General features: G+C 31.3%; 2 protein-coding genes across 8 annotated transcripts; both read left to right on the top strand.

The window, feature by feature from the left end:
• The first annotated feature begins 2,809 nt into the window (after positions 1 to 2,809).
• LOC134237042 (uncharacterized) lies at positions 2,810 to 5,664 on the top strand. 7 transcript variants are annotated; one of them, XR_009985746.1, is made up of 5 exons: positions 2,810 to 3,134; positions 3,239 to 3,307; positions 3,409 to 3,513; positions 3,831 to 3,993; positions 5,276 to 5,664. XR_009985746.1 is itself a non-coding variant. In XM_062719127.1 (4 exons), exons 1-4 carry the CDS (start codon positions 3,116 to 3,118, stop codon positions 5,285 to 5,287), a joined length of 306 nt encoding a protein of 101 aa, XP_062575111.1. In that variant the 5' UTR covers positions 2,810 to 3,115; the 3' UTR covers positions 5,288 to 5,664. The 7 variants fall into 7 exon arrangements, 1 of the variants encoding a protein (XP_062575111.1); XR_009985744.1 differs by having other exon boundaries at positions 3,823 to 3,993; XR_009985742.1 differs by lacking the exon at positions 3,239 to 3,307.
• Positions 5,665 to 7,584: 1,920 nt separating this feature from the next.
• LOC134237039 (myb-like protein X) lies at positions 7,585 to 18,026 on the top strand. The gene is made up of 7 exons (XM_062719122.1): positions 7,585 to 7,636; positions 9,223 to 9,267; positions 10,809 to 10,938; positions 11,310 to 11,361; positions 11,601 to 11,699; positions 12,410 to 12,490; positions 15,474 to 18,026. The coding sequence occupies exons 2-7, from the start codon at positions 9,228 to 9,230 to the stop codon at positions 17,754 to 17,756; spliced, it is 2,685 nt and encodes an 894-aa protein (XP_062575106.1). The 5' UTR covers positions 7,585 to 7,636; positions 9,223 to 9,227; the 3' UTR covers positions 17,757 to 18,026.
• The last annotated feature ends 374 nt before the right edge of the window (positions 18,027 to 18,400 follow it).

The raw sequence follows: 18,400 nt of genomic DNA, 5'->3' as shown, positions 1-18,400 counted from the left end.
TATGATTGCTTTTTATTTTTACGTGTATGACTTTATATAATTCAATGGATATTTTTTTTACTTTTGAATACTTTGATACCATAGTAACGTATGTAATAGTTGATTTACCAAACATGTTTATCATGCATTTGAGACATCTGACCTTCAACTTTTGGAAACAGTCATTGCCAATTATTTGCTTTGCCGCAAATGTTAAATATGGGGCTCTAAACATGTTAAAAAATGCCATTTTTCGAACTTTAAGACATGTTGCCATGGTAACTATAAAACATAGCAACCAGTTTTTGTTTGATTTCAGTTTAGGGTGTCAATGACTTTTATCATAGAGAGTTTGGAGAAATTCTGATACTATGCGTGCCACAGCTCCTATATAAAATTTCAAATCATTACAGAGAATGGCTCTTAATTACTTAATATTTGGGAAATAAAGCGGATGAGTTGGCACCTGATCCCACCTCTAATGTTTTAGAGTTCAGTGTATGCTCTTCTATAATACCAACTTGTAATGTTCCTGAGGACTTTTTGAGCTTGATTTCTGTTTGAAATTATAATATTTCATGGATTTAAAGATATTTTAACCAAAAATATTATATAGTTTTTTTTGAGGATGACAAAAACAAATGCAAAAAATGCAGAGTTTTTTTTTTCAAAACAACAAGGTGAAAATATGCGTCTACGTTGTATCTATTTTTTTTATTCTTATTAGTTCTTAACTGTTACAGTTGCATCATTTATAACAATAATCCATTTGACATTGTTTAAAATCAAAAATAAAAATGAAATATTAATTTAAAAATAGAAAATAATAAAAGAGAAATGACAAAGAAGAAGTATGTCAATATAAAGACATGATAATAATTTAATTACTAGGGTTGATCCAAAAGCAATTTCACAACTGCAATAAAATCTTTAGGAATAGACAGTTTTTGTCTTAATTTCGTATAATCTCACCTCTGTCTGTTGGACTTTTGAACTAAAATCCCATCATGTATATACTATACTTTCTAAAATATCAAAATAAGTGCTGTAAGTAAAGTTTCCTCTGCCGCCACATGGCATGCATGTACGAACGTTGCTCTTCAGAGGCCATTTTTGAATCTTATGATACATACATGTATACATTTATTTGAAAAGGAATTAATTTAGAAAAAAACTTTGGACAAATTCAAATGATTTTTTTACTTCAACTGGAGAGTTGAAAGGTTAAAAGCAAAATAGCTTAAATGATAATTAAGAAGAATGATATGAGAGGTTAAAATGATATCTGTATGAACTGAAACTGAAAACTGATAATTATATAACGTCACGATGACATCAGTAACATTCTTATCATATGACAACAGACAAAACCTTACAGTATATTAATCTTCATATTTTTTTTTAAAAAGTATTTCATATAATCGAATGAAATTTTAAACCCAAAGTCAAAACGGATAGGCCTATAAGTATCAAAAGTTATGTTGAATTTTTTGATTTGTTTAAGATTTAATAATAGTTGTTACATGACTATTGGATCAACCCTCGTAATAACATGATTAAATTACTACTATTTATACTTTAATAGACTAAGATGTGTTCCTGATACATTTTTTTTTAATTTTCTTCTGTATTCAGTCTTTGTAAGCTTTGTAATTAGCCGTTTCTTTTCCTATTTATCAACGAGTTATAAGGGAAAGAAAATACTATCGAAATAAATACTCGACGTGGCTCTTCTCGGATGAATTTGAATTTCTATATTGATTTTTATTCTTGTTTATCATAGAATATCATGGCTATGATCTTTTACTAATTGAAATATAAAAGAAGTAATTGTTCTTCCGTGAAAATAGTTCCATTTTTGACAGAAGAAGCATAGTGAGGTTTTTATCATTCACCAATGTGTAACTCACAAGATATTGTATTGTATATCTTTATGTAATTTATACACGTTCCTTTCTTAACCCCTTCACTTCCGTACCGGTCAAATTGACCGGTGGCGCGTTAAAACAGGACTTCGCGAAAATAAGATCTCCGTATCTATTTTGTGGTAGCATGAAGGTATATAAGCTATATATCATCTTTTTGGAAATTTTCTCTACTTTTAAAATATCTAAAAAGATTATATCTTGATTGCCGGTATTTAATCGATTTTACGTTGTAAAGACAAACGAGACTTTTTGAAAATGGCGTAATTTTCCAAAGCGATTGCCGATTTTCCAGACGATTGACAATTTTTTTCCTGATTAACTTTATAAGAAAGCATGGTATATTCTTAAAGCATATTTTCTCTACTTTTAAAATATGTAAAAATTATTGTTATTACTTTAAGGTATATTTTAAAAACGAGAATTTTCTTGCACTTATGTGTTTTTTCTCGATTTTATTCGTAATATTTAAACAAAGCTCAGTTTTACGTTTATTTCTGTGTTGAAATAGGGAAAACAAAATAAAGCTGGTAAAAGTAGAGAAAATTTCCTTTCCAACAAGCCCTTATAGTTTTTCTTACGCTCAGTATTTTCTTAATTACGATAATTTGAATTGGTGACCTTTGCATAGTTTTTATGGAAAAATCGGTCAATATTTACATGTAACGTCAAGGTCGATATTGTTGCGTCTTACTCGAAACAACAAATTCTTTTATAAGACTTTTTTGACCATTTAAATATATTTTTTTTAAATAAATGCATAATACCAAAAAAAAAAAAAAATAGATTGCAAAAAACAAATATATACTTTCGTTCTGCCTTTTGTGAAGTGAATGTTGATTTATTCATTTACATACAGTGTACATGTAATGATGTATATTTTATGAAGTGATATACAATATTGATAAAAATTGTAGATTTCCAAAACGTCGATCTTTACTTAAAAAAAAATCAATCAGATTTTTAATATTGTTGTATCTTGTTATACTGTATACTTATTAATTTGCAATTTAATTAGATCTATATTTAACAATACAAAAACTCGCATTTATAAATAAATACGACTCATCACTGTATGAGTTGATACGAATTGAAATAAACACGTGTTTCCGCTTTGGTGTAAACATGATGGTGATCCGAAATCTGAACGTCAATTTTCATGATTATTTCACGACGAAGATCATCACATCAATGAATCAAATAATACGGACATGCCTTTGGTATTAGCAGGTAAGAATACGTGTATATTGACTGAAAAGTTTAAGTTTAAAACGCATTAGTTCACGTTCAAAAGAAAACTAAATGTACACATGTACTAGATCTTTATATTTCAGTGTGCGTGTTTCGTATCGTTCAGCCAATTTTGCATTGCTTTTGAACTTTGATGCTTTTGACAATCACTCGTAAGTTCAAAGTAAAATCAAAGTTGTCATAATAATGGATAGTTGTTTTCAGTATCTATGTACCAGTGTGTACATGTACCACTTTCACATTGAAATTTTAGGGTGCTTTCAGCATATTCAACAATACTTTCATCTGTGAATACCCACTTTCTAAGCCCACCATGAACTACGAAGGTCAATTAATATGTAAGGACACCAATGAACAGGTAAATTTTTGTTTTGGTATTGAAAATTTCTGTATTTCTAAAATTTCCAAAAAATAAAGTCTAATTTCATTTGTGTCATTCTCATGATATCGCATTCATACAAGTTTATAAACATTTGATTTATATTTTGAAAAATAAGTGTTTGAAACACATAATACTTATGATGCTTGATTATTCATACAGACACATTATTTAAACATGTAATATCTATCTGAATGAATGCCGAGATATGGAACAAGCTGTTTTTATAGACTGCTGTTGTATTTCCAATCTGCATAAAGTATGTGGTTAGAATTTCCATTTTCTCAGTTTTTCAGACACTTTCCAATTATCCTACATCATATACATGGATGGTCAAACTCACTGGATGGTTTATCAACACTCCCATGCTCACGAACAGCCTTGCGCCAGGAATTTTGCCCTGAAGTAACATTGCAGTCTATTGTCTCCTTTCTTTTTACAACCCTGGCAGCCATGCAGGTATGAGAAGAACTAGTAAGTTGTTAGAACTTGTTTCTTATCCTTTTGCTTGTCAATAAAATATGTTCAAAACAAAACAAATCTATGAAAGCCATGAAGGGACATAGAATTTTTAAAATTTATAAAAGTAAACCGAGTTCTTGATTTATACAATCCGTTCTCTCAGATTGACAATCTGTAAGTGTTATAACGAATTGCCAATTCATTCTCACAGATTATCAATTCGTTCCCTCAAATTACACAATCCGTTATCTCAGATGTATAATTCATTCTTTTAATTTAAATGATTCATTCCCTCGGAATGTAAACCCTTCCCATGATTTCGTTTAAATTATTTATCTGTACATATCGGATATGGTAATACATGTTTAAAAAATAGAATATTGTAGTATTTTACATCCTAACTTTTATTACATATTACGGTCCAAAATGAGAAAAATGCATGAACATTTTCAAATCCATGTGCTAGTACTTATATTTGTACAACAAAAAATCTTAGATTAGAATAATTGAAAGTCCTAGATAGTAAAAGTGAATATGGGTCTTGTGTAATCATAATATTTCTAAAATAAATATACGTTGAATTAGTTATGAAAGAGGTTGGAAATGACCAGTTGCTGAAACAAAATAAATAGAACGCACTTATTGATTAAAATGATTGGATGTTTCTGTACATATGAAATTCAAGAGCACAGATTTCCAAAATCATAAGACTGACGTTGTAACAAATCAAGATGTTGAATTATCAATCTGTGAAAACAAATTACCGGTATGTAATTCGAGATCTCAAATTATGAATATAGGGGGCGAATTAGTAATCCTTAAGATCAGATTGTGTAATTCGAGATCTCATATTATAAATCGAGGGAACAATTTAGTAATCTGTGGGATTAGATTGTCTAATTCGATTCGATATCATTTTTTACTTTTTTGAAAAATTTACTTGTCCCTTCCTGGCTTTCGTAGCAATCTAATGCCAGATTTTTTTTACATGTTGCGATAGCGTAAACAGAGGTCTGGCTTTAGTCAGATTGCCATATATGCTATTTGTTTTAGTTCAGTAATTTTACCATGATGGTTTACTACAAGGTTGTTGAATTATCAGTCCTGATACATTGACTTAACAATATCATTTAAATACTTGAATCACATAATGAATTCAATTTTAATATTAAAAGGAAAATCAAATGTAGTAATTTTAGCATTCTTAATTTTATTTATAAATATAAATTTATATACACAATGACATGTATCTGTTTCAAAATATTTAAATCTTTTACAGGATAGAAGTTGATCACTTGTACCTGACAGCAAATAATGTCTTGGACAAGTCAAAGAATTTCCTCCAGTCTTACAGAGAAATGACAGTTGATAAAAGAATGGTGGACACAAAGTAAAAGTGCACTTCAACATTTTGTTGAAGATTTCAGTCTGATTTGGAATTCATCTTGCAATATTTCTGGATTTGTATATTTGGATATAAGCGTCAAATTTTCAACTTATTGACTAAACAGTTTTGCATTAAATATTGCCAATGCTATCTATTATTATTATTTCCCTCCAAGATAACATGTCAAGTCTTTATTGTACCCCTTAAGCTCTGTTATACCAGAAAAATCTTGTAATGAAATCATTTTGTTTTTTTTTTCTTTTTAAATTAAATCCATGAAAATAAAGATTATTTTTAATGGCATCAAGAAAATGGATTTCTTGTTTAACAAAAAGATAGTATACATGTTTTGCTAGGGCTTTGTAAGAAGCAGACCAGAATTCTTTGCTTGCAAATTTTGTCATTCGCCATTTTTATTACGTCAACTATTAGATGATTTATCCATGTTTGAAGCATTTCAAAATTGATATTTACTTACAGTTTAAAGCAGAATTCTGTACTGATATGACCTTGACCCCCTGAAGAACAAGAGTGTCAAGGTCAATTGTTATACAAAAATGTTCTTTCATCTTTATGGCCCATATCTTACAAAAAGTGTCTAGAATGTGTCCAGAATGTGAAATAACAAACATGTACATGTATATAGCCAAAAACTTTAAAATGATGTTGCTTAGCAACCACTTAAAGGTCATTAAACAGATATTTGAACTAAAATGATACATGGATATTGCAGTTCTGATCCCTTCTTGAGAGTATATTCAGAATTTTTCATTTCAGCATCCATTGTGTAAAATTATGGCAAGAATATTGAAAAGTGTTGAAAAAAATTGATGAAACTTTTGCACTTATTTGACCTTTGACCTCCTAAAAATAGTTCTAATGAGGTCAAACTTTAAGACAATTTATCTGTTGTATGTCCCTTGTAATTTTATGACCTCACATCTAACTTTTATATGTGCTGGGATGCATAAATGTGTCTAGGATGAGTAAAAAATGAAAATTTCTGCCCGAAAATTAAAGAAATCTACGTTGCTTAGCAACCCCTTTTAAGTAGTTATATGCAGAATTGAAAAAAAAGTTTATGTGTTTCATGTAGTACAGTGTAATGCTCTTTTGTGGGTATATCCCAAATTTCCTATTTCAACATACATCATACTTAATATTTAGCTTAAAGATGAAAAAGTATCAAAAAATTCCATAAAATTTTGCACTTAATTGACCTTTGACCTCAATTTTTACTAATAAGGTCAAAGGTTGAGTATCTAAACAGTCATAAAATATCATCTGTAAGAAATTTCCTACAAAATGGTATGCATTATGCCTAGCTTTCCCCTTGGATAAAAAAGTTAGAAATAATTTAATAATGCCATGTCAAAAGGCCTCCAAAATCACGTAAAATGCGCCGGAAGAGAAAGGGTTAATTGTTATTTATATCAGCATAAAATTTGTCCGCTGCATCTTCATTAGTCATAGACCTAGTATTAGTGGTAAAAGAATGATCTAACAAATTTTAAATTTAATTTCAATAAAAACATTAATATTACATAATTATATTACCAATTCAGATACAAAGATTAAAAGAAAAGAAGAAAGAAATGAAACATTGATTGTTTTCCGAAGTCGCGTTCTTCACTCCACATCTGGAAATAATATGATAACTATGCTTGCGAAAACATTTTTAACTTTTGTGTATTGTAAAATTCCCTGCAGTAAGATTACAGTCTCTATTCCGCCGTGCTATTAGTGGAATGGAATAGTTTTACAGAAGAGAAAAAAAATCAATGCACACAGGAAGCTTAGTATCTTCTGGCAAATTCGGCTAATTATATCTGGTCTGAAACAGAATGGAATATGCTTGATGCAACATTTGGCATAATCGTTTTTGATGCTCCTCTTTTATAGAATCTACGTCACACAAAATTACGATGATACGCGGCTCATCTCTAAAATAATCACGGGTTTTTTTTAAAGATCAGAGAGAATTTAATACAAAGCGAAATAAGCATTTTCACTATTCATTTAAAATAAGGATGTTATTTAGGATAGGAATGGGCTTCTTTATATAACATTATTAATAAGAAAATTTTAACGGTATACGATCTGTTTTGCAATTTATGCTTTTTTATATAGTACACCAAATGTAACAAGTATCTTTAACTGACAAACTTTCAATCTTAATTTTGATTTTCTTTTGTAGATTAGACCATACTCTGCAAGATCTGGTATATAAACTAGTGCCTGGATTGTTTCAAAGTAAGGAAACAATTTTTGCTTTTTTAAACTTTTATATGAACTGTAAAATCACTTTTTTATAGGATTAAATTTTCTGGTTGAATGAAAAAATATAGACTCGAAAGGGTTTGAGTTCGTGGTGGAAGAAATTTATATTTCTTTTGAACTCAAAGAAAATAGGTCGTGGTGGACACGAATTTGTGGGTCTCCTCAAACCTCGAAATTAGAGCGCGCTATCTCCGTGATCGGAAGGTCATGGGTTCGAACCCGACCGCGACTGACCAAAGACGATAAGTTATCAACTGTTCCCTCACCAAGCGCTCGATACTTTTGAAGTGAAAGTTGCGGGTCCTTCAGGTGTTTGTACGATAAAGATCCCAATCTGCCTATATTAGCCCTCAGAGCCGATTATAGATCTATGTTTGAAGCCCTTCACCGGTATATGGTGAAGTTCCTTTATGAGAAAGAATTCCTTTATGAGAAAGAAATTTCTCGAATGGGACATTAAACACCATGTACAATCAAACAATCAATCATACCTAAAAAGCAACGAAAATTAAACACCTACGAAAATAAATATTATCAAAATAAATGTCTTTTAATTCATATCTTCCATATATCGTGATAGAGTTGGAAAATATGCTTCTTATCCTTGATGTACGAGGAATAAATTTTAACAAAGAAAATTATGACAGGGGTGAAAGGTTGATGTTTAACGCCCAGAGATCGGGTCATTCATCAATCTCTTCATAACCCGACAACGGATACATCAAACACTCAGCATGAAATATAGATGACTTCACACTCTGCGTATCGATCGTCAGGCACTTCCATGTTCGGTCTTGACATGAGCTCAATAACGCTCTTTACTATAGGGTTTCATTGCATTTAAGCGGTGAATGGCGCGGTAAATTATTTTTCGTGCTTAGCTCAAAAACGTTTTCGTTCATTTGTTTCGATCTGTTTGCTGTAAATTGTTTATCAAAGGTGAGGTCTTTTTCAACCAAGGAGTGTTACAATACACAACTTATCAATACAGCTGCTAAAGGTGGCTAATTTTTTTTTTTTTTTTGGATATCAACACAATAGTGGGTGTATATCAAAGGTGAAGTTTTATAAGACTAGGTTATCACTTTCCGTAAATTTCTAGTCATACTGTACTTTTCCAATTTCGGATTATAATTCAGGTTAATTTAATTCAGTTGAATAAAGGATGTACATATTACTTTCAATTGGACGTGATGATGACTTTTGATAAAAAATATATAAAATATATAATCTTTTACTATTAATAGCTGCTAATAAGTACACAGCTAGAAGTAAATAGGGCATCTTTAAGATAATCCTAGTGCTTTCATGATACCCCACAGTATAATGCGTTTCAAGAAGTAATTAGTAATTTTCCCAATTAAATTTGTTTCTTGAAATTATAATTAACCATTTGTTGAGGTTGTATTTTGATTTACATTTAAAAGTAATTATTTATACAGGTTTTTTAGTGTTCAAAAATTTATTTGATAAGGTACATGTAAGAATACTTAAATATCTGTCTTTTAAATACACCACTTTATGGCCAAGAAAGTGAAATATTTTGTTTTTATTTGCAGACGAAATGAAAAGAAGAAGAGATTTCTACAAAGAGAGGGGGAAAGGTAAGCTTACCATACATTCTAAGAACACATACTGCCGTAAATTTTGGCTCATTTTCATATTTTGAAAATAGTGGTAAGGGATTTTTCAGTGAGTAAAATATATATGTATAGGATATTTTTTATTGTTTCACGTGGTTACAAATCAACTGAACCATTAGAAAATGTGTATTTCTTAATCTTTACATCTTTATGCAAAAACTCCACGGAGGAGATTTATAGATTCCACTAGAACATAATTTATATATATGTCAACCTTTCCTTATTTCCTTTATGTAAATTACTTCAAGCATTTTAGTTGGAAGAACTTGGATTTGAATAAGGTTTCTCCGTTTTCATTTAAATTACAAGTAACACTACATGTAAAACGATAGTCATTTTACAATGATTTTTGAATTGTTGAATAGAAAGGGAAAACAATATTATAGCATGACGTTTTCTGTACATGTAACTTTTTAAACGAGCTTAATGTAAAGTCTTAAAAGCTTTCCTACCAATCATTTTATTCTCTTTATGATGAATTTTTGGAATTGACGTTTCTTTTATTTACTTTGACAAAGACCTTTCTGAGTTTCCGTTTAATAATTCAGGTTTCGTGTTTCTGCTTAAAATAAATAAATAATAAATACAGGTATAAATTTTATACGAAATATGGTATAAAAAGATTTTCCATAATAATAAGATCAATTCAATAATTTAAATATAATGTGCATTGAGAAAAACCCGACATAAAAAGCATTACACGATGTTGAGCATCCTCTTTGAGTTCGGGTCATACTGATAATATCAAATACAGTTAAAAATATTATACCAAATGTTAATAAAAAAAAAGATAGAATAGGAACACTTCAGTGAATTAAATATATTATGCATTGAGATAACCCCAATCTATAAAAGCGTCAGCCGATATTGAGAACCTCTTTGAATTAGGTCTTTAGGATATAATCTAATACAAATATAAATAGCATACCAAATAGATTTCCAAAATAAGAGAAAAACATCACTTGTTAAAATATATTATATTATGCATTGAGAAAACCTCATATTTAGAAGCCTCAGCCAATGATGAGAAATCTCATTAAATTTTGAGTTTTCTCTTCTTATCAGATGTGGATAGTATCAAACACAGAAACAAATGTTATACCAAATATGTTAGAAAAAGATTTTACACAAAGGAAGAAAACTTTACTTAATTAATTAAATTATTCATTAATTAATTAAATTATTCATTAAGAAAACCAATCTCAACATAGAAGCATTAACCCCTGAAAAGGAGCGTCTTAGAAATTAGGTTTTTTTCCTTGTGAACAGATGGGGATAATATTTAATACAGATATAAATAGTGTATCCAATATGCTTAAAAAAGATTTTCAAAAATAATAGGGAAAACGTCTTTTATTGAAATGCATTATGCATTGAGAAAACCTCAAAACTATTTTAATTTGGGTCTTCTGGATAATACCAAATACAAATATAAATATTATACCAAACAAAAAAGATTAAAAAAAATAAAGCACCAAAAAGAAACCTCTTTTTGTTAACAGATGTGGATAGTTTATGGAATGATCCCAACAGACCTGAGTATTACACGGATGATGACGGTGAAATCCAGAGAGAAAGGGTTATATTTGCAGAGGACGAACAAATTAGCCTTGCCCTTCATCTCAGTCCAAAGTAAGATTCTTTACCTGTAATTGCTCTTTATCCCTTCTGTTCTTCTTGCTGTATTGTGACATTTCCATGGAGTGGGGTTATTTTTGATTCTATCTGAATATTATAATTCAGTCTGCTTTTTAATTAAAAAAAACATTTTGTTTTGTTTGAATTATCTTTTTTTTTGCCGATATATGGCTGAAATATTTCCTATTCAGTGTAAAACATATCATGTTTAATTTCTATGTAACATAAGTTTGTAATTATGATTTATGATATCAAAATATATTTTTTATGCGTACCCGTGATAAAAATCCTTGGCCTAAAGAAATGTATGCATACTAGATGCATCAGTGCTTCCTGTTCATTATTCAATGATTTCTTCTTTGCAGTGGAATGCCACCAAAACCAACTTTAAAATCTAATGAAAACAAAGGAAAAGAAGTAAGAAATTGAAGTTCATAGTATCACAGACTTTATCTACAATTAAGTTAAAATAATCAAAGCAACTGAATTTTAAACTTAAAATTCCTCTACTTTTAAGTAAGATATGGAGAGGGAAAGTATTTACAGTAATACTAACAAGAAAACAGTTTCTTTGATTTTTGTAATATTTTTTGAAGTACTCTGTAACTCATTTATTGAATTTTTTCTCAGATATCCATTATATTATTTATTTTTAGACTGGTGACTGTCGATATCTTCTGTGTCCAGCTGTGGTGACCATTGGTCTGCTGAAAAAATTCATCCGCCTGAAATTTTCTCTTAGTGACCGTTATCAGGTATGCAAATACTCAACTAAAATTTTCCCCATTCTTATTCAACCTTGACATAAATTCCATCTACCATAAAAGTGTCAGATTTAGTCTGAATATGATCTAGTGCAATAAGAATGAAAAATGGGTCTAGTGTGTGAAATATATTTCAATAAAATCGTATATAAAATTTTTAATGAACCCTAAATTTCTATCCTTTACATTTATAGTATTCATTCTTTTGATTTCTACATCACTGGTATATTTAACATCATGATTAGTCAGGAAAAGGGGAAAATGCTACGGAGTGAATAAAAATTTTTGGAAAATGAGAAAATTTCGTTATCAATACATTGTTTTTGCAATATTTATACATGTATAACCTTAATAACTTTCTTATTTCTTGAAATCTTCCTAGACGAAATTTCCACTGTCTTTTTTCTCTGGTACAAAAACTTGTAAATTACATGTATGTAGATAATTTTGAACGTGTTCAGCAAATTGTGAGTTTATTTTGATAGAACTAGAAAAAGTATATCTAAATTAATACAGTTAATACATTACAAAAAAGGAAGAATTTGCCACAAAAAATATGAAAAAAAAACAAAACTTAGTAATTTGGGAACAAAAAAAACGTAAATTAGTATTGTGTGCGTAGAATTTACTTCTATTTTTTCTTAATTTTGGCTGCGTGTCTTCGAAAAGTCTTATTTATACTTTATTGATCTTTATTACAGATTGATATGTATCACACGGACGAAGTCCTCAGTGATTTTTACACCCTCATTGACGTGGCTTACATGTACATGTGGAGAAGGGTAAATAAATTCGTTTATATAATAATAAAAAAAAACTGTCATGCTTATATATTTATGTAATAATATTTCGATTAATTTATTGATGGGACATTTAAGTCGTCTTTATTAATGCCCATTCCGCTCCCATTAACTTTCAGCAAATTTGAAACGGGGCGAAAATGTACCATACAGCACTGGAGCAGAAATAACGAAAATAATCATCGTTGAAAATTTTCAGTTTAACATTTAACCCATTTTTATCTAAGCGTGAATCGATGTCAGAAGCAAAAAAACAATAGAAATTAAACCCAAAAGAATTATATTCTAAAATGGAATATTTTCTGCTGGAATCAAAGACGAAAGCCTTCCGATTAATGCTTACAAATTAAGATGGGGGTTTTGCATAACAAAAAGTTTTAGTTACACAAAGAGGCGGAAATAAATACTTAAGTTTGTACTTTAACTTTCCAAATTGTCTTGATTGCACAAATTTTAAGTAGGAATGACAGAGAAATGTCAAAGAAGGATAGTTCTGAGAATTAACTTTATATTTTCTTTGAAGTTAACATCTCTTTAAGAGTGCTGATTTGTGTTTTGGTGAAACAAGCTTTCCTGTAGTTACTGTACACGTTTCAGTTTTTCCAAAAGATTCGAAATTAACATTTAAAAATATCAATTGCAAATGAGATTATGCATCATTCTCATCTCTAATTACATATAACTTAAGTTTTTTTTAAATATTAATATTTTTACCTAGCTCTGTTTGGCAAGTTGCGGAAAACGAAAAGAAATCCACAAAATTACAATGGGAGATATTATCATTTCAGTTAAGAAAATGCAGTTCTTTTCTTTTTTGTGTAGTGGTCATTAAATTTAATATTCAAAATAATCATATAAAACAAACTTTTCATTTACTTCTAAGAGAACTTATTTTAAATTTACTTTTTTAAAAAAAAAATTAATACTTAGAAATCTTTCTTTACAGTGATTTATTAGGTTTCTGGAAATTATTATGAATTTTTACCAAAGAATTCCTAAAGGAATATTATTTCTGGCTATCTTCTTTGGAAATATTCCATTTATTTTTTTAAATCAATGGAATTGGGTTTTTTTTTAGGTTTAAATTTAATATTTAGAAAAAAAAATGAACTAAACTTTTTTGATAACATTATAATAAGTCGGAATAGTTATACATGTACATGTACCGTTCTTTATATATTTTTTTTTCATAATATTCATGTAAAGGGTTTGTTAGTCATGGATTCTTAATAATGTTAAATGCGTATTGAATTTATTCCTATACCAAATCAATATCTGAACAAAATCAATATCTGTACCAAATTAATACCTGTACAAAATCAATATCTATACCAAATTAATACCTGTACTTTTTTAATCTTTATATCTCATGTAGTCTTTTTAATAATAAAGTTTAAAATATTGGAAAAAAACTTATCGCTTATAGCATTTAAAAAGAATTTAACTGTTAGATTTTGCAATTTCAAAACGCAGATTGGTCTTCTTATATATATAAAAGATTTGTAATTAAACTTTTGATTTAATCCTGCCTAATGTATATTTCTGTAAATTTAAAAACTTGAATTAAAAGTTCATGATGGAGTTATTTATCTCTTGAATTTTAGTGAAAGAATGATGTAAAAGATTCAAATGCACTGTCTTTCATAAGAAAACGATACGAAATACACAGCTTCCTGGCTAACAACCATATGTATTTACAAAACCTCTCCGATTTCCTTCCCATCGCTAACAATCAAATAGCAAGCCTTTTGTTAATCACAACTTCAAATAGATTTATCCGTGCAGCGTAATGTAACCAGACGACGGTAAAAACAATCAACCTGAACTCATTAACTCCAAAAGATACAACACACATTTTGAAGGATACATTTTTTTCTGTGCTTAAAATCATTAATTAGTTTGCGTGTGCATAGGAGGCGTCGACCGGAAACACGGTGATATCTCGCACCGATTTTGTGTATTTTATTCTATTTAACATGTGATGTTAAGTCGACGCTGAGATTCCTTTGTTATGCGTTTTCCTCGCCTCGTTTAATACTTGATGTGTTTTGTATGCAAAAGATCTCCTTATCTCGTCACGACGTACATTGCAACGATTGTACACGCTACGAGCGAGGTTTTCATTTTCGTATCATTTGAATTGTAGACTATATGTCTTTCTATGGCACTGATTTCACTCTGTTATTACATTAATAACCTCCTTTCGCCTTAAAGTGCAGGAAACTCTTTTGACGTAATCAATTCAATTCTACATTTCCTCTGCTTAGCTTCAAAAGAGCGTGATTGTTCATATTAAATTTACTTGCAATATGCATCCAATATAGCATGTTATAAGCGGTAAAATAATTGCATTATAAAAATAAAATACATCACAAAATAAATAAGGGCACCACACGGCGGAACATCCCCTTCCAAAGAGAATATTGCTTTCGATTCAAATTAGGTCACATCCGTTTCGTACAGCATTGACTTACCCACCCACAAACGAACACACACGATTTGCAATACTATATCCTCTCAAACTCCGTTGCGAAGGGATAATGAATTGTGGTCATGTGATTTATGAATGATACTGTACAAACGTACTTATTTTTTAGAGGTATTTATATTTTTGCAAACGTATGCGTTGCTTCTTGCCCGCTTGTTCGTATTGCAGCTAATTAGAATTTATAAATGCAGTTTCTGACTCGAGTTGATGAAATGATGATTGCTCTAATCATTTGAGGATGGAGATTGTGCTTTATTTTGATTGCATTGTTATGTACGCATACAGTATGCAGAATTACTAGTATAGGTTCAATAAAAAAATATCAAATCAAAAAAGCCTTATTACTCTTTTGAAATACCCTGGGTCTGTGTTTTATGCCCTGTTCACAGATAATTGTATATATTTTTGAAGAAATGACAATTTGTGCGTATAGTACAAGGTGTATTAACATCTGTGTTATTTTTTTCTTTTTTACAGAAAGAGCCTTTGTGCTTATACTATACGGTGTATACTAATCCCGCCAAAAAGTTTAAACGGGAAGTTTCGTGTACTGAAACACTGAATCTAGAGAAAGCGAAAGTAAACTCAGCTGAGGAGGAAAAAGAAAAGAAAATCGCTTCCCTTGACGGCAAACCCAAACAAGAGAACGAAGAGAAGTCCAAAGTTAAGGAACTAGAAGAATCAACGCAGTCTTTTACTTCGATGCAGGACAATGGTAAGGAAGCAAAGACTTCTACTGCTTTTGAGAAAACCATTCCTCTTTCTTCCACGCCAGAATTTGGTACGTCTCCAAAGGACAGTATCTCAACGATGGAGACATCTGAGTCAGACAAGGAGAAAACCGAGTCAAAATTGGAAACAAGTGAGTCAACGAGGGAAACAAACGAGTCGGATAGGGAGACAACCAAGTCACAAAAGGAAACAAACGAGTCGAATAGGGAGAAAACCAACTCCCAAATGGAAACAAATGAGTCAAACTGGGAGAAAACCAACTCCCAAAAGGAAACAAATGAGTCACCGAGGGAAAAACATGAGTCAAAAAAGGAGACAATTAAGTCAACAAAGGAAACAAAGGAGTCAGCAACAGAGATAACCGAGTCGAAAGGGGTAACCAAAGAGTCAAAAAGGGAAATAACCGAATCAATAAGTGAGAAAAGTAAGGCATCAAAAGAGTTAACCAAAACAAATATAGTAATGAATGGTGTTCAGACAGAAAAACACAATGGTCAATCGCAGAAAGTTCAAGAAAAAGTGAACATTTCAAAGGTAGAAAAATGTACGCCTGCAGATAAGAATTTGAAAGGCGAAAACTCTTGTAGTGAGGGTGAATCCAATAAGACAAAAGTCAAACCCATGGAGATAGACAAGTCGCCGTCTAAAACTCTATCCTCTTCATCGATCACACTGGCAAAATCTCCCGTCAAAAAGGAAAAGCAATCTAAAAGTAAATCTGAAAAACAACCGTCTACTTCGACATCCAAGTCGGCGATATTGGTTGTTCCAACTTCAGACATTTCACCCAGTGCACACCGTATTCCAAAACTTAAGCTAAACACGTCAAAATACACATCACAGGGTATTGTCACCAAGAGTACCACACTGACAACGCCTGTGTATCATCCCCGAGTAGCACAGAAACCTTCTGTGTCAACTTCTGATTCACTTGGTGCTGATAAACCTTCAAAAAATACGGCGGACAAAATGGCAAAGAAAATGTGTACACAAGACAATTGTGTTAAGTCCCCCTCTTTGGATAAAAGCACAGAAAAGAAAACACATTCTTCTAAAAGTTCACCGTCAAAGAACTCTACGTCAGAGAAAATAAATTCTGAATCTTCTATCAATAATTCAACTCCCACTGCCAAAAGCAAGATATCTCAAAATGGCTCAGCCAAAAGTGTATCAAACAACATTAATGTGAAAAATGACTCTAGTAAATTATCTATTAAAGTCGGTGCTACAAGCGCTCAAACTGCAGCAGTTTCAACCATAACCACTAAACAAGGAAACAAACCCTCATCAAATGGACAGAAACTGAAATTAACCGTGCCATATTCATCATACAGCTGTTATACTAACGGCTTAACAATACCGTCGCCCATTGGATTGTCGCCTACAGTGACGTCACCGAAGCCATACCCATCATCCCCACTGAATCGAACATTATCGTCTTCTCCGACACGGCGAAAAACTTCTTCTCCATCTCGGCGGGTTCCTTCAACCACAACTAACGGTCGTCTGACCCCGGGGTCGTCCGTGTCCCCCTCCTCTCTGTATTCATTATCCCCCTCTCCCACCAATCGATCTTTTCCCACTTCCCCGTCCCCACACTCATTCAACCCCACAGCTAGGATGTTACAAACGTCGCCTCTTGCCCGCCATATGTCTTCGTCAACCGGAAGGATATTTTCGTTCCCAGAACGAGGCCCACCTATTTCCCACATGCCCATTACAGTGCCCACTGCCCATTCTCATTTGAATTTGCGACTGAACACGTCGCCCCTGTATTCCAACAATGCGTCTCCCCACAATGGCGATCTGCCGCAAGATTTAAGTATCAAGAAGAAAACCTCGTCTAATGATGACAGCGAACAGCCATCGTCGACTCTAAAAATACCGATAAAGGTTCCCATTAAAACCAACGGATTACAGAACGGCGAGATCGATAAATTTGCTTTTACGGACGAAGAGGATGAAATCTCGCCGCTAACTTCAAGGAAACTGCATCCGATTAAATCTGAACCGGGATCGGGAATTTAATTTTGTTTTGGGGGAAAAAGATGATGTGAAAGGTCGCAGCTGTGTTTAATCTTCTAACTGTAAAGCTGGATTATTGCAGTTGGAATCGAAATTTGTACAAAGGAATTAACCCAACTTTTTAGCTGTTGTAGTCATTACAAAAGGAGAATATTTTGTCTCGAAATACAAAATGTGTATAAATTGTGTGATAATTTTGTCCATGTGAATGTACAGAAAAAGAGTTCCGTATTTATCGAATATGTAATGATTCTAAAGGAAGGATTCTTTCGAGCGGGAAATACATATACATGTTCGTTTGTGTGGTCATTTACCTTGTGTACTGTGTGACATCAACATAAAGTTACGCATTGGAGAAATTAGTTTAATTCACCAAAACCAAATGTGCTGCAGCTTCAATTCCACATATATATGATATAGTGCTTCTGATAGTGGGATTATACGAAGAATATATATAGTTCCAAATGTTTCATACGTATTTTTCACTTTTAAATCCATTTTCCTATATTATTGTACATTTATCACAAGCCGCAATTAAAAACTGACATATAATTGTAAATAGAAATCAGGAAAGACATTTCTGTAAGGAATGTTAGCATATTTAAATAAAAATCTCGCCTTCATTTCATTTGTCGTCACTGTTGAAT

The sequence above is a fragment of the Saccostrea cucullata genome, unplaced genomic scaffold (assembly GCF_032062105.1).
Source record: "Saccostrea cucullata isolate Sc308-1 unplaced genomic scaffold, CSIRO_AGI_Scuc_v1 ctg3334, whole genome shotgun sequence".
NCBI lineage: Eukaryota > Metazoa > Mollusca > Bivalvia > Ostreida > Ostreidae > Saccostrea > Saccostrea cuccullata.
Note: the sequence above shows the minus strand (reverse complement) of the source record. Positions and strands in the feature narration are given on the sequence as shown.

Bases quoted from the DNA above. Each gene is read 5' to 3' on its own strand.
- LOC134237042 (XM_062719127.1), top strand. From the start codon at position 3,116: ATGCCTTTGGTATTAGCAGGTAAGAATAC. The intron at 3,145-3,419 runs GTGTATATTGAC...GGGTGCTTTCAG, and splicing joins GTATTAGCAGGTAAGAATAC to CATATTCAACAATACTTTCA. The intron at 3,514-3,822 runs GTAAATTTTTGT...CCATTTTCTCAG, and splicing joins GTAAGGACACCAATGAACAG to TTTTTCAGACACTTTCCAAT.
- LOC134237039 (XM_062719122.1), top strand. From the start codon at position 9,228: ATGAAAAGAAGAAGAGATTTCTACAAAGAGAGGGGGAAAG. The intron at 9,268-10,808 runs GTAAGCTTACCA...TTTTGTTAACAG, and splicing joins CTACAAAGAGAGGGGGAAAG to ATGTGGATAGTTTATGGAAT. The intron at 10,939-11,309 runs GTAAGATTCTTT...TCTTCTTTGCAG, and splicing joins GCCCTTCATCTCAGTCCAAA to TGGAATGCCACCAAAACCAA.